We start from the raw sequence: 27,638 nt of genomic DNA, 5'->3' as shown, positions 1-27,638 counted from the left end.
CCTCCTATACAACCCCTACTGGGGATCGAGCCCGCAACCCAGACATGTGTCCTTGACTGGAATCGAACCCAGGATGTCCACAGGCCAACACTCTATCCACTGAGCCAAACTGACTAGGGCTCCCTTATTTTCTTATATGCCCTTATTTTCTTACTATCTTTACCTATTTTACAGATCAACACAAAGGCAGAAGAGCAATCCTTAAAACGCCACATATCAACTATTGGTTGTAGCTTTGACAAAGACTCTGACGCCGAAGAGGGTGAAAGTTGCGTGTAAAACGGGAAGTAGGATGTCTACCTTGAACACAAATGCCGCTCACCTAAAAATGGCCCAGTTGCTGCTCTTCCTACCAACACTGACAATGTCAGAGTAGCCACTGAAAGCAAAAACTAACAGCACAAAACAAAGTAAATTAAAAGACACGGAGCTTCTTAAGAAAGTGTGGATTCAGTGGGGAGGGAAGAAAGCAGCTATGTGAACCCGAAGGTTGGGCCCCGGGCAGGTTTGGGAACTCTCAGCCAAAAGGTGGTAATAAAACAATTCTTTCCTACATGACTGGGTGTTTTTTTTTTCCCTTGATGGGATTGCTGCCCCAAATTCTAGTGTTTGGATTAACATTTCCTCTTGCAAAATTACAGACATCCCTAGAAAAGAAACTTACTGGTTGTAAGTCATTTCCACTGGCATGGATTCCTTTTGTCAGATGGCTTCGCTCCCAAGTATGAATTTAAAGAAATGAGAAGAAAACAGATGATTTTTAAATTGGGAGTCGTTTGGAGACTTACATGAGAACTGACTGTGTAATGGACGCAGGGATTGAGGCAGCAGGAGGACACAGAAAGTCAGTGGATGGGAATAAGAAAAAACAACTAGGCAGAAATCCACATTCCCCCTTCCATCCCCTCACCCCCCCACTTCCGCTCCTCCCCAGCCAAAGGTTGGCTACACCCATGAAAGTGAAAGTTTCTTTCCCCTCTTGTCTTTTCCTATTCCCTCTGACTTGCTTTTGCCACACTATAAAATGGGTAAAAATCATTTTGTGTGAGTTAGGAAACCTGGACACTATGTATTTATAACACTTTCTAGAGAAAAATTAGTCCAGTTCCAAACAATTTTTAACTGAATTTACTGTATATGTAAGATTGAGGCAGAACCCAAATTTTGTAATGTCTCTCTGATAAGTAAAATAAACCTGAGGCATGTAACTCAACTCGAACAAAATCAACATATCCAATCAACGCCTCCATCAAGTTCCTACGGAAGACTGTCACTCACTTCAGTAAACCTGATGTCCTTCTCAACATTTCTGGAAATCTCTGTTTATTACTTGTTTTAACCTGTAGCAAACCCTTTGGCTAAAATGAGAGCTTACCTGCATTTTAAAAATAGGAAGATTACATGCAGCTAAAAGTTATTTGGTTCTATAGCTAAAAGTTATTGATGGTGAACAAAATCTTTATCAAACCTAGTAAAATAGTACTGGTTTTCATTTTTTAATCCACAGCAACGTTTGAATCGTGTGGTAAAAAAAAACAACAACAAAAATTCTATTAAATTTAACAAATTTATATTTGCGGTAAAGGAAATCCATAAACTGGTTCCAAAGGCTTTTACAGTTATACAGTCTGTGGTACACAAGAAAAATTTTTCTGGGTTCACACTACAAAGACACATTAACATGTGTGTGAAAATGCTTTATAAAGCATTTTGAAAAACACTTATAGGACTTATTAATTTAGTAAGTATTCATTTGTTGTTCTAATTCTAAGCTACCTTCCCTGTTTTTCACAGATTAAAATAATATCTTTCCATTTATCTGGCTTATTTTTCTCCTCAAAAATTTTTTAAAATATACCACTTTTGTTAGGAAATAACTTTTTTTCCCCCACTTGTATTTTTATGTTTAAATCCAGTTGTTTGGTGAGTTCTTCCTAGCATTAAATCTGCTATTATTTTTACCTTAATAATTATTATATCTAAAAGAATCACTGAAGTTATTAAATAATTTTTATCTTGAAGTAGTTACGAGTTCCATAGTAAAGCAACAGAGACAAATCTTAATAATAAAATGTTTTTCCTTTAATATTATTTACCAGTCAAAATGCTTACAACTCTGTGTTGTCACAAAAATGACCTGCATCAGAGGTATTGATTTGGGATTATCTATGATCACTGCAAGAATGTCAAAAAAGCTTATGTTTCTATTGGGATCCCTGTCTATTTTCATTTATTTATATCCAACAGGTGATACAGTAACATTTCTAAATTTAACTCAAAAGAACAGAAGAGAACCTTGAGAAATGTACCCTTGGTTGTACTTATTATTCATGAACACAAACCACCTAATCCTTTAAAAATAAATCATAACCTTTGACATTGTGACCAACAACAGAATTAGATTTTATAAGTAAATTGTAAGGCATGTGCATAAGTCTCATTTTGTTGGGTCACAGTGTTTTTGATAATTCTATGATCATTATTAATTGCTCTGCATAAGAGGGAGTCATATATATATATATATATATATATATATATATATATATATATTAATTGATTTCAGAGAGGAAGAGAGAGGGAGAGATAGAAACAGCAATGATGAGAGAGATCATTGGTTGGCTGCCTCCTGAACACCCCCTACTGGGTTATGAGCCATAGTCAGGGCATGTGCCCTTCACTGGAATTGAACCTGGGACTCTTCAATTGAACCTGGGACCCTTCAGTCCGCAGGCTGATGATCTATCCACTGAGCAACACCAGCTAGGGCATTATTATATATTTCTTAATGCTGCCATAATCAGCCTCCATGAAAAACACCTGCTAAGACATCAGTATCTTAAGAATGCAACTTCAACTGCAATGCCTTCTAACTACAGATGTGTAACTCCTTCCTTTAATTATTTTAATAATTCCTGTTTAACTCAAGGACACAAGCAGAATTAATATGAAGAATTTTACCTCCAATAACTTTGACTAACTGTTTTTTTCATGGAAGAAATGCTGGTTGCCTAAATAAATTTCTAAACAAACTGAGCAAAGCAGTAGACTATATGTCAATAATAATTTTACAAAGTGCATCCCCTGTAACATTTGCTAAACAAGATAGCTGTACTTCCTTTTGAATATCTAGCCAAAAATGCTTAAAATTATTTTGACTAACAAGTTCAAAATATATTTGACTGCACCATAGAATCCATATGCAAACATGTCAAGAATTTATGAGTATTTAACCACTCACACACTACCAATGGTCAAATTTTTATTTTTCTCCTCTTCTTTGCACCCAGTTGATTTCAGAAGGGAATATTATCAGGATGCAAGGAAAAGAAAACCTAGAACAGTGGTGAAAGGTAAATAATTCCTTATTGGAAGATTGAGGTAATAAATAACTGTCACATAATCAAATTAGAAGCCCGAAAGAAAATATTTAAGAAACCAAATAATATTAAATGACAGCCTGATGGATGAGTTTAGCCTTTAGTTAAACTAATCTAGACAGGAACTACAATGTATCCATGAGACTATTTAATTACGTTAGAAAATGGGGTGGGGGGGGAATGAAAACACTGAGTCATAATGGTGCAGCAAGCTTTGCAGAAAAGAAAGATGAATGGAATGCAAAAGCAGCTATCTGAAGAAATAATAAAATAGTCTCTACTAGTAACTTTACCTTGTCGTAGTCTAAATAAAATTCATTACCATAATATCATAATTTAACTTTTTTACATACAAGTAGAGATAAACTATTAGAAGCATAATTATAATTGTCAGCCAATTTAAATGGCACTTTATTTACTAATATACTGATGAGATTATGTATACTCACTGTAATCACAAATTAAAATATCCTGGAAAGTAAAAAAATAAAAAATAGGGATCCATAGACCAGTGATTTTAAAACACTACCTTTTTTTCTTCTTCTTTTCTTTCCTTTTCAGCTTCTCTAAATCTTTCTTAGCTAGGTCTATAATTTCGATGGTCTCCTTGTCTGAGGAGAGTATAGCAGGAGAGAAAGATGATGGTCCACTGAAATACGGTGATCTTGCTGTGGCTCTTGTCAAGTTCTTCCGAAGGTTCTCATTTACCGCTTCACTTTCTAATAATTTTGCCCTAGTGAATAAAAACATATTTAAATAGGAAACATTTTTTATTGTGGCAAAAATACATCACATAAAATTTCCCACCCTAACCAGTTCTGCACCACCAAGGATATTAACACTGTTGTTGCAACCACTGTCATTATCTATCTCCAGAACTTCATCTTCTCCAACTGAAACTCTGTACCCATGCAGCACGAACCCCTCATTCCCCTGTCTTCCCAGTCCCTGGCAGCCACCATTCTACTTTCTGCCTCCACGAAGTTGACTACAGCAGGAATACATAGGCATTTTAAATGAGTTGTTTTGCATGCTAAAAAAAATATTTCCAAAATGTCTTTCAACATTGCTACAAGGTAGGTTTTGTTTTTAAATAATTGTGTCCACAAACATTAACGTGTAGGATATTTTTTAATTCCCTGGTTGTATGATTACAAATTTGAAATCACACTCTTCATGCTCAAAAGTGCCAAGAGCAATTAGATTGCTTGCATTCTGGCCACTGGGCATTAGCTATCCTTGCGTTGCAAAGCCATCCTTTAAACTTAACCTACGCAAGCAGCATGGTTCCCAACCTTTCAGTTCCCCATTCATCAAGCTATAATAGCATTCCCAAATCTTTGCAAAGAACAGTTAGTCAAAGTTGCCCCTAACTGTCTGAGAGACAGCTGGCTCCTGAATATGTCATGGGAAAAGATGATATCTCCAAGGAAACCTGAGTCTGATAATTGAAAGAATTCTTTTGTTTGCTCAAGTCATTCTACTAATGACAGGAGAATAATGAATGTCCTGTCAGTAATATGCAAAACTACAGAATGATCCTGGATTTAAGACTAAAAGAGATTCAGAGAGTCCTCCAGGCCAGTCCCTTTATTTTGATTTGATAGAAACCATCAAGAACACAGTTCTCTGCTTCAATATAATAGATTTCCAAGGACAATTGTCAAAGGTGACTGAGACAGGGTTGTAAAAAGAAAATGCTACTTACTGCACTCTACCTCAAAACTGTAATACTAAGCATTTTTGCCATAAGTACAAATATTTCAGAGAAAAATGCTAGATTATTTGCAACTATTAAAGCTCTCAAAGGCATAGTCAGCTCAGTGTTTTTTTCATTACCTACCGAAATTATTCATGACACTGTTGAAACTGGCTAGAGACAGAGTGTAAAGAAATCAATGAATATGTTTCAAGTTAGTGTCCTACTAATTTTTAATGAAATTATTTAATTATGTATCTGGTGTCATATGTGAGCAGAAAAATAATTATAATAGTTTTAACTGGTTAAATAACTATGTACAAACTTATAGGTTAAGTGACTTCAAAATTATTTTAAAGTCATAAAAATAATAATGTCACTTTTGAAATAAGAAGGCAACTGAAGTCCTGACTGGTATTCTAAGTGGTTAGAGCATCGACTTACACATCAAAAGGTCGTGGGTTTGATTTCCAGTCAATGGCACATACCTGGGTTGCAGGTTCAATCTCCCAGCCTCAGTTGGGGCATGTGTGGGAGTCAACCAATCAATGTGTCTTTCTCACATCAATGTTTCTCTCTCCCTCACCTTTCACTCTCTCTAAACAATCTTTCTAAAAATCAATGAACAGAATATCCTCAGGTAAGGATTGACAAGAAAATACAAAAAAAGAAGGCAACCAAAGTATAAAAACTCAGCTTAACTATAATATCTCAAAGTCAAAATTTATACTTTTCTGTATTTTCAATATCTATCACAAAGATTGGGTGCATAATGGTGAATATTTATAATAAATGAAAATATAATAAATGAACTATCAATAATGATCTGTATTTTAATTGGCTGATTTATATAATAGTCGGACAACTTGTGTTTTTATTTTAAACTAGAGGCTCAGTGCACGAAATTCATGCACTCGGCGGGGGGGGGGGGGTCGGTCACTCAGCCTGGATTGCGAGAGGGTGCAGGCCAAACTGAGGGACCCCACTGGTGCGCGATTGGGGCCGGGGAGGGATGCAGACGGTTGGCCAGCCAGGGAGAGATTGCGAGAGGGCTCCAGGGCGTGTCCGGCCTGTCTCGCTCAGTCCTGATCAGCCGAACCCCAGCAGCAAGCTAACCTGCCAGTCGGAGCGTCTGCCCCCTGTTGGTCAGTGCATGTCATAGCGAGTGGTTGAGTGGCCTTAGCATATCATTAGCATATTATGCTTTGATTGGTTGAAGGAACGATTGGATGACCAGACACTTAGCATATTAGGCTTTATAGGAAGTTTGCATTCGGTAGGGGCATAGTCAATGCTTCTTCAATCTTGGTGCTGATTAAGGCTAAAACCTTTAGGGCTCATCTCCACAAATCCCATGCTACATCAGTAGAACCTGATTTCTTTTTCATGGGCTGTAGAGAGACAGCCTCTTTCCCTTCACACTCACCCACCCATCTACTAGTTGCTGCCTGCATTTCATTTAACAGGAGACTAAGCCGTGAGGCATGAGAGGAAGTACCCAGACTTCCCTGGGAAGGAGCTGGCTGAGGGCCCACCTCTCAGCTCTGTTATTCACTAAATCTTGGACCATTCATCTCTAAAAGCCTCCACTGTTTCCTCTGTAAAATGGAGGTGAAAAATATATACTTCCCTAGAATTATTGTGAGGATCAATGATACAATGAATTTAAAACTCACCTGACTGATAATGCATTTAACAAATAACTATTTTATCAAAAAGTTGCTAACAATATAATAATCTAACACAGAGGATTCGTTAAGTCAATTAAAAACAGAAGAGAGTACTATACAAAACCATGCAAAAATCATGTTAGAAAAAGAGTAACATTTTTTAAATGCTCATAATAGCTAGTCAAATTTCAAAGAATAGATAGCAAAGCAATATATATACCCTGATATCAATTTGCTAAAGTATATGTTGAAAAAATATTGAAGAGATACACTGAATGTTAACCTCAGTTATAGAAATGGTAGGAATGTGGTTTTAATTTTGTTTATACTGTCTTATATTTTCAGAAATTTCTACAAAAAATATAAATCCCACCAAAATAAGAGTTGATTAATTAGTGACTACTATTATTTCACACAAAAATAATATGACATGTAAGTTATTAAAAGATAACTGGCATTATTTTATAATTAGAATGATAGGACTTAAAATATATACATTTCCAAGTGACAATATATAAATTTGTGTTAAGAAGCTGTGAATAAATGTCTTCCTAAGACCAACTTTTGATAGAAGTATGAATTGGAGCAGGGTTTGGTAAATAAAAGCAGAATGTGCGGACTTGGACATAAATGATCACATGTCAGATCCTTACAGTACTTTTGAATTTAAGAACTTTTATATCCCGTGCTTTTATTTGAGCCCCATAATAGCTCTTTGAAACTAGCAGGTATGACCTCATTCTTACAGATGAATTAAAGCTCAGAGATGTTAGGTAACTTTCCCAAGGACACACTCTTCTTAAGAAATAGCAGCTTACATTTCAAACCAAGGAATCCAATTTAAATCCAAAGCTCATTTATGCTTATCCCATGTATAAATCATGTTTATGTTGTAAATTACAGTGCTGGGACTCTACAGAACTACTCCTCAGGAGTGGGACACACCTAATTAAAGAACCATCAAAGAAAAGTTGGGAAAGTGGAACAAGCTGCTCACCTACACCAAGAAAGATTTGATCACTGATTGATCTCTGTTCGCTAAATGGCTTAAGGAATGGTCTTGCCCTAGCCAGTTTTTTTCAGTTGTTAGCGCATTGGCTCCCAGACTGAAAGGTCCTGCGTTTGATTCTGGTGGAGGGCAGGTACCTGGTCTGGGAGCCAATCCATGTGTCTCTCTCACATCGATGTTTCTCTCTCTCTCTCTGTCTCTCCCACTCCCTTCCACTCTCTAAAACTCAATGGAAAAAACATCCTCAGGTGAGGATTAACAAAAAACAAAGAATGGTCCTAACTCGAGAACTAGAAGGAAGATATTTAATGCTGCTTCAGTCACTGGGAGGAGTGGAAATGACCGCATCGCTCTTCTAGGAAATAGTACCACTAGTGAAGCCATTTGTCCAATGGAGAGATCAAGCTTAGGTAAGGCCTTAGAACAGGGGTCCTCAAACTTTTAAACAGGGGGCCAGTTCACTGTTCCTCAGACCGTTGGAGGGCCGGACTATAGTTTTGAAAAAAAACTATGAACAAATTCCTATGCACACTGCACATATCTTATTTTGAGTAAAAAAACAAAACGGGAACAAATACGATATTTGTATTTGCATGTGGCCCGCAGGCCCTAGTGTGAGGACCCCTGGGGTAGAATAGCAGCGTGGAAGAGAGGGAACAGAGCACAATAACCAGAGCAGGGGACCAGCCTTCATTGTAGGCCGGTGCCGAGGAAATGAAAGAAAAGCAGGCTAGGAGCAGGAGGAGAATCCTCAGGAACTGAAAGGCAGATATCAGGTGTGTCTCAGGGGATGGTAAAGATGGGTGCTACAGGATGAAGAAAGACACGTTTGGGCAGTAGACAGGAATGAGCACTGCCAACACAGGATGGAAATGCAAGCCCAGCTTGGGGGCTGACCAGAACCAGTACCCAGTGGCCCAACGGTCCCTGCCAAAAAGGTAAAGCTTGGAGACATGTCTACAGAAAAAAAGTAACAGTTAATAGAGTCACTCTGTCTGTTGCCACATCAGATATTTGCTCATTTGGTGTATGTTTTTTTGCTTTTGAAACACTTAAGGGATCCAATGTGCCTAGTAGAAGCAAGAACAGTGGAAACATTACTCTTCTCTGTTTAAAAATTGTTAGAATAGCCCAGCCAGTACAGCTCAGTGGTTGAACGTCGACCTATGCACGAGGGGGGTCACAGCTCGATGCCTAGTCAGGGCACATGACCAGGTTGTGGGCTCCATCCCCAGTAGAGGCCGTACAGGAGGCAGCCAATTGGTGATTCTCTCTCATCAATGATGTTTCTATCTTGCTCTCCCTCTCCCTGCCTCTGTGAAATCAATTAAAAAATATATTTTTTAAAGTTAAAAAAAAAATCTCTAGAATAGTCAGAGGAAGAGAAAGGGAAAGCGAACACAAATACAAGATGGAGACGTGTTAGGGTAGCTGTGAAACATTTCCCGCTTGATTATTTTCTGCAAATGTGTACAGAAATGAGATCTGAGCGACTTAGATGCTCCCCATGGAGCTGACGTGGTTTTACTGCAAGAGAAAGTAGCTGAGCCATCAGGACAAACCTCGGAACCTGAACATACTATAGAAACGATTCGTGTCCCTGACCTTCTTTTCAATCCCTATTCCCGCAGCCTGGGCTCAGGCAATGACATTCCTTTTACTGGTTTCTGTCATTCCATTTACTACATGTAAGTTCTCCAGCTAGACTGGGAACTCCTTGTTTATGTCACTTGCTCAGCCATGGCCTGGTGCCTGATACATAGTATAGTGAGCATTTGTAGCATGTGTGTGAAATGTGATGATGAATGAGCCTCTGTACCAGAGAGGCAGGCAAAGTGGTAGGGATGCAATGATTCACACATAAGGTGTACCTGGAAAAGCAAAAGGGAACCAGACTGATCAGAGATTTTTTTAAATTAGAGATGAGCCTTAGCCGATTTGGTTCAGTGGATAGAGGTCAGCCCGCAGATTAAAGGTTCCCAGGTTCGATTCTGATCAAGAGCATGTACCTCTCTCCCTCCTTTTCACCCTCTCTAAAAAAAAATCAATGAATAAATATCCTTGGGTGAGGATTAACAATAATAATAAAAAATTAGAGATGACTCATTGATGATGATGGTGAGGGAAGGCACTAAAGGTCACCACATCCACATGCCTGTCCTGTGTGTCAGGTTAGGTAAGTTCCCATGAGGGTGTGACAACCAAAGCAGGAAGATAACACGGGGACATAATATGGGAAGAGATGGAAGGAAAGTTGTTTGGGAAGTGACATTATGGGAAGGCAAGTACCTATTCCCCTAAAGTTAACCTGACCAAAGGGCAGAAATATCACCGTGAACAATGACTACACAGTAAACCCAACAGCTAGCAATATTACTGCACTGAAAACCCCAAAATGTGCATTAAATCTTACAGACCATGAACTGTACCTGAGATCTTCAATTTCTTTGATATAACTGTGAATCATATTACTAATCTCCTCATTCCCTTCCCCTGCAAGATAAAACATGAAGTTCAGAATTTCCTTTAAATTAAAACTTCAACAAAACAGAATGGGAGAAAAACACTAAGTTACAGAAACAAAATAATAATGCTTTAAGACACAAGTCCTACAGCCAATTTTCCACCCTTCACTACACAAGCAGACAGCAAGATAAAATAGCAAAGTAAAGGGCACATTTTGTTTCTGTAAGAATGTATTATTTACAAATTAAGCATTTAACTGAACATCATGGATTGTATATTTCTACTTCATTGTACACAGATTGACATTTCTACTTCAAATGTTGGAGATAATGAATAAACACAAAGAATGTGCCCTGCTCTCCCGAGGTGAACCCCCTACTCGTCCCACCCTACAGGCTTACCTGCTCTGGCAAGAACCTGGTTGGCCTGATCACTGACAAGCTGGGTGATTCTGGTCCTCAGGGCATCAACCGTCTCCTGCATGGCTTTAATTCTGACACGCAGGTTGTTATTCTCAGTCTGTAGCATAGCATTCTCATGAAACATGTCATTGATGCTTTCCACTCCCTCCTCATCAATTATTCTTTTACCCTAGAAAAGAAAAAAGATGTCCCTGTTGGTTGAAGAGCCTTAAATACACAAGAGATTTGTTTAAGGCTATCACAGGACTATGCAGTTCTACAACCAAGAGCCCTTTGTCTCAACAGCCTCAAGGCAAGTGATCCTTTTGCTCTACAGCATCCCTCCGTGGCAGTTCTGTCACTGAAGAAACTGATTGAGCACTGGCTGGTGTGGCTCAGTTGGTTGGAGTGTCCTTTGAGGTTGTGGGTTCCATTCCCAGTCCGGGCACATGCCTCGGTTGCAGTCAGGCCTGTTCAGGAGGCAACCGATGGATGTTTCTCCCCCTTCTTCCTGCTCTAAAATCAACTTTAAAAAAAATAATAAATTGATTGATTAAATAGGAAGCCTTTTGAAACAGGTCGATAGATAGACTAACCATCATTAAAGGCTACCCACAATGAAATCTAGAGAATTCGACCATCAACAGGAAGGAGACCACTATCAAGACAGACAGGAGGCTCCAGAGAAACACGTGTGCAAGGCAACAGAAAAGGCATCACTGTGTTCACAAAATGTATCACAAAATGCAAAGTCAAACCCAGTAGCTTACTGTTTTGTACTCCATGAGCTCCATCTGAAGCCGTGTGATCTCACTGCGGAGTGCATTGATCTGCTGACTAGCTCTGTCCTGATTGACCATCACCTTGTTCTTGATATTTCTAGCTCGATTGGCGTATTTGAGGGTATTTAAAGTTTCCATAAAATCTCTGTCTGAAGGGCTGACGCATGCTATCATGATTGTTTGGCTGAAAGTGACAAAGAAGAATTAGGTTTACAGATAAAAGCAAATAAAACACTTTTTAAATTCCTGCCTTTTGAATAATATCTTCTCTTTGAGATACCAAAATATTAAGACTGATAACTTAAAAATAAAAGCAAATGTAAAAGCCCCTATGCTTTACGACTATCTTAAAGAAAATGAATTTATATTATCCTTCTTTGACCCACAATGTTTTGAGAAAGTATAAGTACATATATTTATTCCTCACTTCTTTACAAAAAAAAAGAGTTGAGGCAATGCACACAGAATAATTCTAAAACTTAATCTACCTATGTTCCAAATTGAAATTCAAAAATCATTTCTTTCATTACCTACTTAATATTTGATGATTTAAACTTTTTTCTTTTTATTTAATCACTTGTAACCTGATTTTTGTTGTCAGCAAAAATTTCGCACTGAAATCCTATCACCTGAACAAGTGTATAGTACAGGGGTCCTCAAACTACAGCCCGCGGGCCACATGCAAATACAAATGTTGTATTTGTTCCCGTTTTGTTTTTTTACTTCAAAATAAGATATGTGCAGTGTGCACAGGAATTTGTTCATAGTTTTTTTAAACTATAGTCCGGCCCTCCAATGGTCTGAGGGACAGTGAGCTGGCCCCCTGTTTAAAAAGTTTGAGGACCCCTGGTATAGTATATCCATATGCTATAAGAAACATCATTTGTGATTGATTGGTCAAAGTTCAGGCCAGATTACACAGGAGAGATGGGAAACATTACTTTACAGTAATGATGAATTGCTTTACCAACCAAAGAATAGAATAGTAAAATGCTTAGTATGCCCCAGCTATTATGTCTGTCAATGAAACAGACAAGGACATTCTAATGGGCACTGACGCTGAAAGAGCGAATGTACCCACCCCAGTAGGGAATTCATGCCCATCAATTCCAATCAATCACCTCCTAGTCTCCTGCTTCCACTCCGGCCTTCTGCTTTCCCCCAATAATTTCAACACAGCATCCTAGTAACCCTTTTAAAAGACATCCCATTCCACCCATCTTTTTCCCTTTATTGACTGTTGCTCATCCTTATTTATCCTCACTCTTATTATTATTCAAGGCTCAACTCAGGTATCATCTCACCCAAGAATCCAACCCTCATCTGACTGTACTTTTTCTCTCTGCTTCCTCATACCCCTTTGCATATCTCTTTTTTATTGGTTATATTATTATTATTATTATTATTATTATTTTGAAATTTTATAGATGCCAGCTCTTACACCCTAAACTCTAGGGGTCAAGCATCATCAACTTTTATTTATCAGTATATTTTGCATAGCACAATATTTGGAACATACTAGGCCATTAATAATTGTTTGTGGAGTATGTCATGTGCACATAATATTTATTTATTGGACATCTGAAAGTTAAGATAATTCATGCACCTCTAGCTCTCTTTTGATGAAGAAGATAAGGTAATCAAGTAAGAGTAATGGTTATAGACACTGATTAGAGAACAGGACTACTCGAAGTATAGACCCCAGCCCAATGCCAGTCTGCAAACTATTTTAAAACAGTCCCTAATAAGTATAGAAATGAAAAATAAGTGTCTTAAAATTTTGCAACATTTGAGATTGCTATAATCAATGAACTCACTGAATATAGATCAGTTCCAGTGTTTTTGAATTCACATGGTAAGTCACAAATGGGGCAAGCTGAGTACAGTTATGCACAATATTAACCCGCCACAAATTTGGGGTGGAAGAGGAAAAGAACTTGTCCTTGAAAAGCATTGGGATCAAGTGCTTAAGGAGAATGGGGCAAGTCAAGAATGAGAGGTGCTAAGATCTATTATACAGAGAAGTGGTCATTCAATAAAATCCAAAAGATACATATTCAAAAATGGTTGCGTTTATGAAAAGCTCAAAAGAAAACATTAAAGTTGTTTACTTTTAAAGTTTATATAAAGCCACATACCTGTCTTAAACAAAACCATACCATTTATATAATTATGTTATATATCATATATTATTATATCATATACCATATTATATTATACATTAGGGAGGAAATGCATTGCAATGTTAACAGAGTTATTTGTAAGTAGTAGAAATATAACTGATTTTTCTCATGCTTTATATTTTTCTGCACTTTTCAGAATTTTTGCTATAATCTTGTTATAACTTTATAAATGTATAAAATCTAGCTTCACTTTTAAAAATAAAAGTCACCAGGTTGTGCACAAAAATATATGCAGCTTGCGTCCAAAAATATCTTTGATCTAATTTTTCTTTTACGATAATTTATACAAATGTCACAAAATGAAGGTCTTCTATTCCCCAAAGCTTATACAAAGTGCAATGCTTTTAAGTTGAGTTCAGTCTTAGAATTTTAAGCAGGAATTGATGCTCACTAAAGAGGTCTTCTTGTTTGAAGAGTTACCAGCTAGTTAGGAAATGGATGAGGAGAACCTGAGATTCTTTAGCTTGAAAACACTGAAATAGACTCTGTTAACTGTAAAAGAATAAATAAAAATGTAACGGCTATCTATAACTTGCTGAATTTGTACTGCTTGAATTTAAATGCCAAAAATGTTTCTACTCATAAAGCCAACGTGTTGATGTTTATAAAGAGGAATGCATTACAAAATAATGTGTTTAGCTGATGAAATATCAGAATAATTCAAAATATGAAAAGGGAGGGAATATCAGTGATGCTGACAAAGTTCATAAACAGCAAATACCTATATTTCATTCAACTGACATTTTTAAAAGTTTTTCCACAAACAAAAAAAAGTTTAATTTTTAGGAGGCTTTGTAAAATAGTATAAAGCATATTTAGATTACTTTGTGTTTACTTAGACAGCATTTGTTTTCCAACAAAATTGTATTAGGCATATGCTACGTGATAAGCACTTAAGCAGAAACAATGATAAAGTAGAAAGAGCACGTGCTATGGACTTCATTTACAAGCTAAGTGACTGTGAATCAATGACTCTCTGAATTTCAATTTTCTTATCTACAAAATAGGAATAAAAATATCTAGTTCAAGGGAGCTTGTAAGGACTATGTGAAGAACAACACAGAAAGCCTCACACATTTTAGGTAGTTAATAATTATTAGTTCCTCATCCTATCAATTTGTTTTATAATAAAACCAGTTTTCATAAGTTGCTTTACAAACTTACATTAACAATAATGGGTAACTGAAATTCACAAACACTGATAATCACGTATGCATACCTGTTACCTCCGAGGGAATCCTGGAGCAGTCTTGTCAGCTTAGAGTCTCTGTAGGGGACATGGGTGGCCCTCTTGCTCTTGTCTCCCAATGCACTTATTACATTGCCCAGTGCCAACTAAAAGAGAAAGACAGGAAAGTGATAAAAATATACTAATTATAACACTTTTAAATAACCAAGGCTTATAGAGAATAGTATGGAGACAGGACAGAATTAAAAACATTCAGGTCTGGGTTTGTGTGGGTTTTTTACATTTATATTTTGAAGTATGACCTAAACCTCAAAGTTTTCTTTATTAACTATTAAAAACTGACATGAAAATTGACTAAAACTGACTCAAAATTTAGTATTCTATATATTCATAATTCACAAATACTTAAACTTCTATTCAGAAATTTTCTTTAGAAATAAATAAAGATTGGTGACTTTTAACCATCCCTAGAACTATCAGACCATCAGGTTGTGTCCCCAGAAAACTGGCAATTCATGTTGCAAATTCTTCTCCTCCACTCAATGAAGACATAAAATGTTTAAGTAGTTCAACAGTTTCATAACAGTAACTTGTTGAAATACAGCTACCTGTGGGAAAACAAACGCTCCTTTAACCAATATAAACATATCACTATGATTCCTCTGAAAAAGGTATTCCTAATGTAAGTACGGCTATCTTTAGAAATACAATGACTCTACGAGCTAAGCATCCAATATTGAAAGGAAGTATGTCAAATCACAGAACTCTTTAGTCACTCCTCCTGCCACCCCTACTGCCTTTCTTGCTGTCACTGAACTAGCCCCCACAGCATAAGCAATAGCCTAAATGTGGGTCACACTTCCCTTCAGTGATGCAAACATCTCTACCCATGTCTTTGTTAGGGCCAACGGAGCATGGCATCCGCATCACACTGTCTCCTTGCCCCTCTCTCCCAGAGAGGCTACAGTTTGAACTACTGGCCGCACTGAAACTTGACCAGATATAGCTGAACATGCTTCAATAGCCTAATCAGGAAAACAGACCAGTGGCTTTTGTCTTTTCCTGATAGAACAAATGTAAATACCACCATTATTTTATCTCCTAAAAAATTCAGAACAATACACAAAATTCAGGACCCAGGTCACTCCCTTAAACACAAAATCCAACCATATGGTGGGAGCATCAAGATGGGTATCAAGACGGAGTTGGGAGGTCTGGCTCTGTCTAATCAGCCTCAATTGTCAGTTCCACCACAGAAGGGTTGTCATCATCCAGGAGCAAATATTGGGCAATGGCAAAATAGGGACATGTGATTGGAGGCCCCAGCTCTAGGGAGGGAAGCAAAGTAGAAAAACACTTGCCCTGATGCTGTGAGCATCACAGAAGTACGTCATTACATTTATGTAGGAACAAATGTCCAATTTTATAATGAAGTCAATAAGAAAAAAAAGATTTATTACACAAAAAGTTACTCTAATTTTTTTTTTCTTCCAACCCTGGCCAGTGTGGCTCAGTCGTTGAGCATCATCCCATGCATCAAAAGATTGCAGGTTGATTCCCAGTCAGGGCACATGCCTGGGTTGCAGGCTCCATCCCCAGTAGGGGGCGTGCCAGAAGGCCCCTTTCCTTTCCTCCTCTCCTTTCCTTCCATATAACAGAAACTTTATGCTAATAAACACCAGGTGTTTTCCAATAAAAAGCACCACTAGATGGCAGGGTATTAAAGTTAATTCCTATTAACATCTAAGAAGTTCTCATTTTGAAAAAAATCTCCTAAAAAACATTGATTATAGTTCCCAAAATAAAGTGACTGTCACAAAATGTGAGCAAAAAAAATGTTACTTCGAAATGTTTTTAAATGTGGAATTTTGTAACTCCCTTCCACAATATATACTATTTTCTGAATAGATCATAAATTTTAATCCAACTAAATTTACATACATGAAGAGAATCTGAAATGTGAAAGACTAAAAAATCATGAGATCAAAATTCAGTGCATTATGCCTAAGCTTACGAGTTTATGGTAACTCATTTCTCGGCTTAGTGCATGAAGACTTTCCACTTGGGTATTAAGTATTACAAAAGAGAAAAGAACAACAGAACATGTCTGATGTGTTCTCGGCACACAGCCTCAGCCTCAGTCTTACGAGTCCACAGTTGATGGAAATGCCTTCTTTCGCCCTCTCGCCTGTGGCTCCAGTCCGCTTCAGTCTTTCTGATCCTGCCAGATCAACAAAATGGAACTTTGCAGTCAGGGTTTCAAATTCATTCATCTGTGATGATTCAGAAATCACCTTGTTATCAGTAGCATTTTCCTGCAATTGAGGACAATAATTGAAAATATTTTTATTCATGTGACACTAAATATCTTCTAACCCCTTTCCACACACACACACACACACACACACACACACACACACATATATACACACACATGCAGACACGCACACGCACACACACACAGAGGCATATAGCCAAATAATTATAAATGTAAAAATGTCTGCTGGCATTAGAAGCTTACAACAAAGTCAGAAAGAAACGTGACAGTCAGGACCCAGGTGTTATGAACTAAGATTTTGCTTATATTAATAAAAGAACACCTACAGCACACAGTCCTCAAAAGCAAAGCATCTCGGGTGACTACCTCCATCACCACATGGCCACAGCTTACGTTCCGGCTGCCGTAGACGCATAGCCAAACGTTTATTTCAAAACCTTACACAGTTAGCCAGCTTCAGCTTAAACAGGATCAGAGACATCTCATTGGGAAAGGAAATAATTAAACAAACTAAATGTGGTTCAAATGTGCTCTTCTCCTGGGATTTATGTGATTTTAGGGAAAAGATGACTGAAAGTTTAAGAAGTCAGAACTAGTGCCCTAACTGGTTTGGCTCAGTGGATAGAGCATCGGCCTGCAGACTGAAGGGTCCCGGGTTCAATTCTGATCAAGTGCATGTGCCTTGGTTGCGGGCACATCTCCAGTGGGGAGTGTGCAGGAGGCAGCCGATCAATGTTTCTCTCTCATCAATGTTTCTAGCTCTCTCTTCCTCTCCCTCCCTCTCTGTAAAATCAATAAAATATATTTTTTAAAGAAAGAAATCAGAACTAGTAACTCACAGCATCTATCTGGGGACACATTCTGGTTTGACACAAGTGGATGGTAAAAATGGCATGTGAGCGAGAGCTCTGAACATTCATCTGCGTGCTAGCTGTGGTCCGGGATAAAGCACCCAGCTTCAAACACTGCATCATCTGGAAAAGGGGAAGAAAGGACAATGTTTAAGCAAGATACCATACAATCGGAAGTCTGAGCTAACGCTAAAACCCACTACGTTGAGGGATGTAAAGGATGTGGAATTTCATATTATTTTAGTTACATGCACTTTTTGAGCTGAACTTCTCAGTATAATAGCGTATTATCTTTTAAATAGGAGAAAACACTGAGATTCCATTGTTTGCCTTTTGCTGACATTTGCAGCTTTTATTCCAAACTGTTACAGTGGAACACTTGGGAACAAACTGAGCAAAATCTTGAATTACTCAGGCTACTCTGTATCATCTGTCAAAATATTTTTATAACTTTTCTTAACAGTCTCCCTTTAGGAGCCATGGTAAAATCCTATATATATGAAGGCAAAAGGTGCAAAAGGATTGTGGTCTCAGCCTTCACCTTTAATGACAGAACTCTCTTTTCCTAGCTGTGAAGGAAAACTATATATACAGTGCCTTGGACTCTTTTGATGCTACAATAAATGTGACATTTTTAAGAATAAAATCCTGATATAAAATATATGAGGAAAAAAGGCAAGATTTTTACAAGATGTTACACCTAAAAATACAAATTTAAGAATTTGATCTTAAGCAAACTACAAGCAAAGCTGAATATTAAATAAAGCCAAATATGCCCTATTTTAACTATAATATGAATGTCACCTCTGATTCTGTATTCACAGTACGTGTTGTAACTCCCACAGTATAAATTCCTCCAGTTGAATCTTCATGAATTCTTATATTTGATTTTTTATTTTTTGCATCAATATCACGTGTGGTATCAAATAAGTCAAGGACCTCTTCATTGTACAGCTATCAAAAAGAAATATTGCAGGTTTACATTTAGAAGAAATTGCCTCATGGCTTAACAACATGTAGTGCATAATGTTATCTTTCAAATATATCTTCAAAGTTCTTCAAAATGACATATATTTCTTCAAAATAGGTAAAAAATAAATGAGGTAATTATTATTACAAATTCAAATGAATGTCAGGTTTCTTTATAAGAGTAAGAACAGTAAAGAATATAATCATGACTGATAAGTTGAGAGCTAGCTAAAATGATCTCTTAATCCTTTGCAAGTGATAAATATCTATATATATAAAAAGCCAGTGACCGAAATGCTGTAATGACCATAATGACCAGTCATTATGATGCCCACTGTGGCCAGTGAGCCGGCCTGATTGAGGGGTGGGGCCGGCCAGCCAACCTCCTGTAGCCCCTCCCCCTGGAGGCCCCACCCCAGATCTGCTGCCCCTCCCTCCCAGCCAGCTCCACCCCCAATTAGTCCCCTCACACCAATCGGGGGTAGGGCCCACCAGCCAATCGCCTTCGGCCCCTCCCCCCAGCCAGCCTGGCCCTGACTGGGGCAGGCCATCAGGGCAGGCCGGCCAGCCAACCTCCCTCCATCTCCTCCTCCCAACAGGCCTGGCCCCTATCCACTCCAATTGGGGCTGGGCCAGCCGGACCCCACCTGTGCACGAATTCATGCACTGAGCCTCTAGTTTATAAATATAAGCAAACTCTAAGAAATATGTACCAAATGTAGACAAATCCTAATTAAGATTTTAAGAGGTTTTACTACTTAAGCTAAAAATATATTTCTTATTGCCCTACAGCCTTTCTTAATGTATCTAAAAATTAATACTTAATGTTTTGCAAGGTGGGCAATGATATTAGTGTTTCTGTGTCAATAGAGACTGACAAGATTGAGCTACTCCTTGGAAGAGGATGCACACACCATTTTTCTATCAGTATGCTTTAAAGTCTCAATGCCCAACAACATTTTGGAGAGTAAAAGGGAAGATGGAAGAACTTTTTTTTTTTCTTTTTCCATCAGTTACTTATCTTGCTTTGGTTTTTACTAAACTGGGATGGCTATTAAAATCAGCAGTAAGGTAACTGCTGTTAATTTGAATTGTTTTCTATTTTGTGCTGTATAATGTCAAATAAAATGTTTCATCAATGACCAAATATTAGTTCAGGTTATCCAGACTAGAATTAAACTAGAACATTTTTTGAATGAAGCACCCAGAATTATAATGTCACCCACCATTCACCTAACTGCAATATTGCTCATATCTGATTGTCATGTCCCTCGCACCAGACTACACTGATCTAAATGAATCCAAACCTGCCCCAACCTTTGGACTTTGCATCAAAACATCTGCCTATCCTTGCAGGAATACCAGCTTCTGCAGCCAGACTAGTGCTGCAGCCTTAGTCCTATTATTCCTCATGTTCTCTCCCTCCCTTTTAGTCTTAATCACTGAGTTTCCAGCACTTTGTGAGCCTACCTACATTATAACAGTAATTATAGGTAGGGTCCAGAGAGATTCTGAAATAAACAATATTAATTCTTTTACTCTGTGGACACTGGCCAAGTGTTTATAATCTTAAAAGCCAACAAGTAAGGAATACTTATCTATTGTCTATTCTTCCTGCTACCTATGACCTAATGTTCATTTACTCAAATATTTATTAAGCACTCTGTGCAAAACACTGTACCAGAAGCCAGAAGCATAAAATCATAAAGTCTATGGTCTCAAGGACAAAATTTAAAATAAACGAATGACACAATTAGTTCTTTACCTCTAAGAATTGTGCATTCACTTTAAAATCTGGAGGAGGAAGCCCATTTTTCATTGCGGTGTGTTTTTTTTCTTCAATGCTCTTGAAAAGGTGTTTAACAGCACGAGAAATAATACCCTGTTCTTCCTCGATGATGTTCACATCAAATCCTGTTCCCATGGTGTATGTTTTACCAGCTCCAGTCTGAATAAAGCAATGGAGAAAAACATGTGCTTGCTCATAATAACATAACCTCAAAGAACAAAAATGAAAGTGCAACTGAATTGACACTTCTGAACAGTTACAACTCTATGAAAATAATTTGGTACTTACTTGTCCGTAAGCAAAGACTGTAGCATTGTATCCTTCAAAACAACCTTCAATTAGTTTCTCTATGCAATGAGTGTAGATCTGTTCTTGCTGGGAGTCAATGTCAAACACATAATCAAAAGTAAAGGCTTTGTCTTTCCCTAGGAAGACCTGTGGTTCTCCCGGTGTGACTGATGTACAAATATGGCATCCTTCAATCTTTTCTTTGGCAAGTTGTGGTCTTATTCTGTGAGAAATAGTCAAGAAAAAAATAAAAGAAGATATAATAAATTGAAGGGAAAAAAAAAACACTAAGAAATAGGACAAAAAATCCTGGCCAATTTTTTTTAAAAAAACACTAATGTAATCCATGCCTGCTTCTTCTGCTGAAAAGTTTAAATAAATTATACTGAGTCCATTTCAGTGTCAGTTACTTAGCAATACCAAAAATCAGGAACAAGAGTAAATTAAATTAACATATTTTGTGGGTGAATATGTTTCCTCAACTCTGTAAGAGGTAAAAGACTCAGTTAAATAATTCTGCTACCAAAATCCTCTTTGTTGCTGATTTTTTTTTAGAGTTACTTTTCTTTTTCTTTTTTTTTTTTAATTAAATCTTTATTGTTCAGATTATTACATTTGTTCCTCTTTTTTCCCCCCATAACTCCCCTCCTCCCAGTTCCCGCCCCACCATCCGCCCTCACTCCCCACCCACTGTCCTCATCCATAGGTGCACGATTTTTGTCCAGTCTCTTCCCGCATCTCCCACACCCCTTTCCCCCCCAAGAATAGTCAGTCCATTCCCTTTCTATGTCCCTGATTCTATTATAATCACCAGTTCATTCTGTTCATCGGATTATTTATTCACTTGATTCTTAGATTCACTTGTTGATAGATGCATATTTGTTGTTCATAATTTGTATCTTTACCTTTTTCTTCCTCTTCCTCTTCTTAAAGGATACCTTTCAGCATTTCATATAATCCTGGTTTGGTGGTGATGAACTCCTTTAGCTTTTCCTTATCTGTGAAGCTCTTTATCTGACCTTCAATTCTGAATGATAGCTTTGCTGGATAAAGTAATCTTGGTTGTAGGTTCTTGGTATTCATCACTTTGAATATTTCTTGCCACTCCCTTCTGGCCTGCAAAGTTTCTGTTGAGAAATCAGCTGACAGTCGTATGGGTATTCCCTTGTAGGTAACTGAGTTTCTTTCTCTTGCTGTTTTTAAGATTCTCTCTTTATCTTTTGCTCTTGGCATTTTAATTATGATGTGTCTTGGTGTGGTCCTCTTTGGATTCCTTTTGTTTGGGGTTCTCCGCGCTTCTTGGACCTGTAAGTCCATTTCTTTCACCAGGTGAGGGAAGTTTTCTGTCATTATTTCTTCAAATAGGTTTTCAATATCTTGCTCTCTCTCATCTTCTGGCACCCCTATAATTCTGATGTTGGTACGCCTGAAGCTGTCCCAGAGGCTCCTTACACTATCCTCGCATTTTTGGATTCTTTTTTCATTTTGCTTTTCCGGTTGGGTGTTTTTTGCTTCCTCGCATTTCAAATCATTGACTTGATTCTTGCGCTCCTCTGTTCTGCTGTCAGGAGTCTGTATAATATTCTTTATTTCAGTCAGTGTATGCTTAATTTCTAGTTGGTTCCCCAATATAACATCGAGGGTCTCATTAGTTTTCTTGTAGATCTCATTAAGTTTATCGGCGGCTTCTAAACAGTTCTTGAGAGACCTTAAAAGTGTGGTTCTGAACTCTAGATCTTCCATTGACAATTTTGTCCTGTTTCTTTGTCTCCGCATTTTGTTATGCTTCCTTGGTGCACCCCCTAGTGGTCTTTGTTCGTGGTCTTATAGTTAAATCTTGATTGTTGTAGCTAATTCCAGGGAGGGTTTGACCTCCAGGCCAAGTGGCTATGAGAATCAGCTGTGTCTGCAGTGAGAGAACTTCTGTCCTCTAGGGAGGTGCTAATCTGGCGTTTGCCTGAGGCTATCCGGCAAATGCCTGTGTGCAGGGCTTGGGCGGGGCGGGTCGCACAGGATCAACAGGGTGGGCCGGAGAGAGCAGTTATGGCGGCTCTCAGTCCTGTCCCCAGGGGCTCTGCCTCTCTGAGTCCCAGCAACGGCTGCAAAGCTCGGAGAGAAAGCTGCACTCGCTCTGACTGAAACCAGACAGTCGCGCTTCTCCCGTTTGAGTCTGGGTCCCTAAAGACTCGCCCGTATCTGGAGCTCAGAGTCTGCGACTCCCTCCCGATTGAAAACGCCAACCGCGCCCTCCGCCGCCAGCCCGCTCCGCGCACTCCGCACCTCAGAATTTGACTTCAGCACTGGGCCTCCTCTGAGTGTCCGTATGCGTTTCTCTTTCCTCCTAGTTGTAGGACTTCCACTCAGCCAGCTTTCCAGTGGTTTTGGGTGATGTCCGTTCCGTCTTTTAGTTTCACTTTTGAAGTAGTTGTTCAAAGCAGCAAACTCCGGCGTTAACCTATGCCGCCATCTTGGTTCTCCTCTCTCTTATTTCCAAGATGGATGATACCTTGATTCTCTTTACTCGCCTGTGAGTTTTTTTTAACTGAATTCATGACACTGGTTCACAAAACCATACAGGTTTCAAGTGTGCAACTCAACAAAACCCCATCTGCGCACTGTTCCGTGCACCCATCGCCCCAAGCAAGGTCTCTTCACCAGTGGTTTCCAAACTTGTTTGAACACATCCTTCTGTCAGCTTAATGTGTTTACGCATATTCCCACAACATATGTGTATGTGTATTCATTTGCAAATGATATGCATGTACGATACTGAGTTGCCATATAGTATGGCATACACAAAAAGCAGATTTTACTTAAAATTAAAAATAAAAACATATTTCTCAAATTTACTACAAAATAAATACAGTATTTTCTCTCCAAAACCCATGAATCACCAGGTACAGCTTCTCAGGCTTCCTGACTGCACTTGGAAGAATATAGCACCAAACCCCCACCCCGATCTACTCCAGAGTCTTCTTCTGCCTCTCTTCCTAATGCCAAGGCCTATTTTTATTTTCAAAGAAGGACAGTAAATACAATGATATGTGAACATAATAACCCAAAATCTGACCCTCTTCTATTCATGCTGTAAACAGGACCATCCTGAACACACCCATCACTACTGACTTCTTGTACCTGGGTTTTTAAGAAGTTTCTATTTGCCACGGAGGAGAAGCAGTTCAAGGAAGAAAGGAAAGACAACCAGTGATGGAAAATATGAAATGATAAAGACAGAGCAAAGAAAGTATTTTAAAGGATTCTGGTCCCACATTTTAATTTTTTCAGATATGGAAACAGGCCTATGGAAGTAGAACCATTCACCTATTTTTCAGAGTTAAAGTCAAACCTACGCCCAGATCTCCTGAGTTTCAGCCCCTTCTGCTTCATCAGGATGAATGGTCAATGGAAGGATAGGAAAGACAATACTTAGAAGGGACTAGACATCTGCAACCCTAGTTATCTAAAACAGTATTCTATTCTGCCAAAAAAATGAATATATTTGTTAATGCAATTTTCTCTTTCCTCTAGGATAATGGTGGGGTTTTTTTACTAGTATAAAGTCTTTAACTTCGTGTATTTGTTGTAATAGGATGCAATGCTCATTGTGGAGCTAGCTCGGTACAATGGAAAGAGCAATGGAGTGGCCGCTAGGAGACCTGGGTTCTGTTACTTCTGTTCCTCTAAAGCAGCGGTTCTCAACCTGTGGGTCGCGACCCCTTTGGCAGTCCAACGACCCTTTCACAGGGGTCACCTAAGACCATCCTGCATATCAGATATTTACATTATGATTCATAACAGTAGCAACATTGCAGTTATGAAGTAGCAACGAAAATAATTTTATGGTTGGGTCACAACATGAGGAACTGTATTTAAAGGGCCAGAAGGTTGAGAACCACTGCATAACACATGGTCTTCTCTCAGAGTTCCAGCCTCCTCACTTGTGGAGAGAAAGCGTCATTTCCAAGGTTCCTTTTAGATCTAACATGATTTGACTGCAGTATAGTTTATTATAAAAAGGAGAGAGAGAAAAATAATATTTATGCACTGTTACACAGATTAAATATGTATATATATATACAAAACAAAGGGTTTCTTATAAGGAGCTACGTTGTGAACTATAAAAACAGCCCATTGTAGTAGCAACTTGAGCTTTCTGATTCCACATTTCCTGTCTTTCTCAAAATTAATATTCTCTTCTCTCCAAACTCCTCTGCTCCTATCTCACTTCATCCAGCCAAAGGGAGGAAACCCAAACAAACCCCATCTCCTCGGGGGAATCACTGTTCCGACTGTTGCCAAGTCAGAAACAGGAGAGTCAAACTCAATGACTCCCTCTCCTGCTCCATCTATCTAATCTGTCTGCAAGAGATATTATTAATTATCTCTGAAATCGCTCTCGAGCCCACACATTTCTCTCCTTCCTCACCAGCACCATCCTTATCAAGGCTACCATCATCTCTTACTTGGATTATTGCAAAAGTCTCCTCAGCAGTCATCTAGTCTTGGCCCCCTGACCTGATCCACACCCTGTGATATTAGTGATATTTATAAAATATAAACCCTTAAAACCCTTCAGTAAGTCCCTAAATCTCTCTGCAGCCTCTCCTTTTGCCATGCGCCATGCTTTCATGAAAGGATTTTTGGTGGAGATGATTTCTTTTAAACCAGTTTCACTAACAAGGTATGCCCCCTTTGGCCTCTATGTCTTAAAATATGCTGTTCTCTGTTCCTGGCTTACTCTTCTCCACCCTCTCAATTCCCAACTCCTTCTCCAGCCTGAACATCTCCTGTTTACAATCTCTGTTTAGATTTCACTTCTTTGAGAAGATGCCAGGAATGGTTTGCATTCCAACATAAAGTCATATCTGAGCCTAGGCTATTCTCTTTCCTGAAAGCTACCACATTTACCCCAGGATTCTGCTTTCTCCCTGCTTGACCAATGGCTTTACTATGAAGCTTAATAAATCCCATGTAATAAGACAGATAAAAATAAATATACTATCTAAATGAAAAGTTTGAAATCAGTTCTGTATTAATTATAAGTAGTTATAACCATAGGCTAACTTATTTGACTAAGATACTTTCTTTTTTGTTGTTGCTAAATTATCACCTGAGTATATTTTTTTTTTCCATTGAATTGTAGAGAGCATGGAAGGGAGAGAGGGAAAGAGGAAGAGGAAAAGAAAGGAAGGAAAGAGAGAGGGAAACATTGATGAGAGAGAGATACATTGATTGGCTGCCTCCCCCACTTGACTGGGGCCAGGATGGAACCTGCAACCCAGGTATGTGTCCCCTTGACCAGGAATCAAACCTGAGACCCTTTGGTGTGCAGGCCACCACACTAACCATTGAGCACACCGGCCAGGGTTTGGCTGAGATACTTTCAATTTCATTTCAACAGAACAAATAGGTGCCACTTGAACTGCAGATATAACAGCCAATTTAGAATTCCAGTGTCATTCAGAACTTAATCTCCTAACCTCCATTCATCTGATTTATAATCCTTGCTAATGGGGAGGAGTTTGCATTTGAAGCAATGATGGGCAATTCCATTCATTTGCATGGGCAGAGAGAGAGAATGGCTTTAAAAACCAACAAGATGGGCAGAATCCTTTTCTACCGCAACCAGGCAATGGCAGTTGCCCAGCAGGTCTGACACACTCCCACCTAAGAGGGGATGGTCTCCCCTACATGCATATAATTGGAAGCTGACTATACTTCAAAGTTTAGGACTATATTCACTTTTTCAATTCCCCTTCAAAAATTAGCATGTTAAACTCTCCAAATACCTACATTTATACTCCAGTCAAGAATTCTCAGATGAAATTCTAATACAACCCAAATCACCTGTTTTAATAATGTAAGGAGTTTGTACAGCTACAAATCTCAATTTCAAAACTATAATTTGAGCTTATGTGTAGACAAAATACACCAACGCTTCTCAGAAAGAGAAGACTAAAAATTGAATCAGACATGTATTCCTCTAAATACTTTGAGATACACTTTTTCTTAATATTTTTACATAAAAATAAGAACATTAAAAACACCTAATCCCAACACTAAGAAATAATCAGTGTTAACATTTTGGCTAGCATCAACACCAAGCAATAAAGAAAAATCCTTGAAGGCTTTTTAAATGTGTAATCATACAACTAGGTATATTTGACTGCTTCTTGAAAAAAACAATCATTCATAAAACTTATGTCATAAATATTTAGGATAACATTCTAATATTACATAGAAAAATTACATTATCGCCTGACCAGTGTTGTTCAGTGGTTGAGCATTGACCCATGCACCAGCAGGTCACTGGTTTGATTCTTGGTCAGAGTACATGCCTGGGTTGCGGGCTCAATCCCCAGCAGGGAGTGTACAGGAGGCAGCCAATCAATGTTGATGTTTCCCTCTCATAGATGTTTCTATATCTCTCTCTCCCCCCTCTCCCTTTCTTTCTCTTTAAGAATCAATAAAAATATATTTTTAAAAATTATATTATAAAGGACAACAACAATGGGGGGTCTATCTATCATATGACCTTGCTAATGGAGATGGGTTTTTGAAAAATGACACATTGGAAATGAATGTAGGCAGGGTGAGGCTGTTATGGAAAATAGTGACAGTTTTGCTAGAGAATGTGCTTTTTTTATTAGCATGAGGTATGGAACCTTTTATCCTTTGTGGGCCATC

At 38.3% G+C, this 27,638-nt stretch overlaps 1 protein-coding gene across 3 annotated transcripts in view; it reads right to left on the bottom strand.

Annotated features, from left to right (window-relative positions):
* The window catches only part of KIF21A (kinesin family member 21A), a 145,809-nt gene that overhangs the window by 49,021 nt on the left and 69,150 nt on the right, over window positions 1–27,638 (bottom strand). For all 3 annotated transcript variants that reach the window (XM_081083671.1, XM_081083669.1, XM_081083670.1), the window contains exons 2-11: window positions 20,952–21,174; window positions 20,640–20,822; window positions 18,710–18,859; window positions 17,894–18,028; window positions 16,924–17,091; window positions 14,807–14,922; window positions 11,393–11,588; window positions 10,623–10,812; window positions 10,185–10,248; window positions 3,907–4,110 (exon numbers count right to left, since the gene is read on the bottom strand). In XM_081083671.1, the coding sequence (XP_080939797.1) occupies window positions 3,907–4,110; window positions 10,185–10,248; window positions 10,623–10,812; window positions 11,393–11,588; window positions 14,807–14,922; window positions 16,924–17,091; window positions 17,894–18,028; window positions 18,710–18,859; window positions 20,640–20,822; window positions 20,952–21,174 (1,629 nt within the window). The remainder of the gene's footprint in view (window positions 1–3,906; window positions 4,111–10,184; window positions 10,249–10,622; window positions 10,813–11,392; window positions 11,589–14,806; window positions 14,923–16,923; window positions 17,092–17,893; window positions 18,029–18,709; window positions 18,860–20,639; window positions 20,823–20,951; window positions 21,175–27,638) is intronic.

The sequence above is a fragment of the Myotis nattereri genome (assembly GCF_964212035.1).
Source record: "Myotis nattereri genome assembly, chromosome: 2".
NCBI lineage: Eukaryota > Metazoa > Chordata > Mammalia > Chiroptera > Vespertilionidae > Myotis > Myotis nattereri.
Note: the sequence above shows the minus strand (reverse complement) of the source record. Positions and strands in the feature narration are given on the sequence as shown.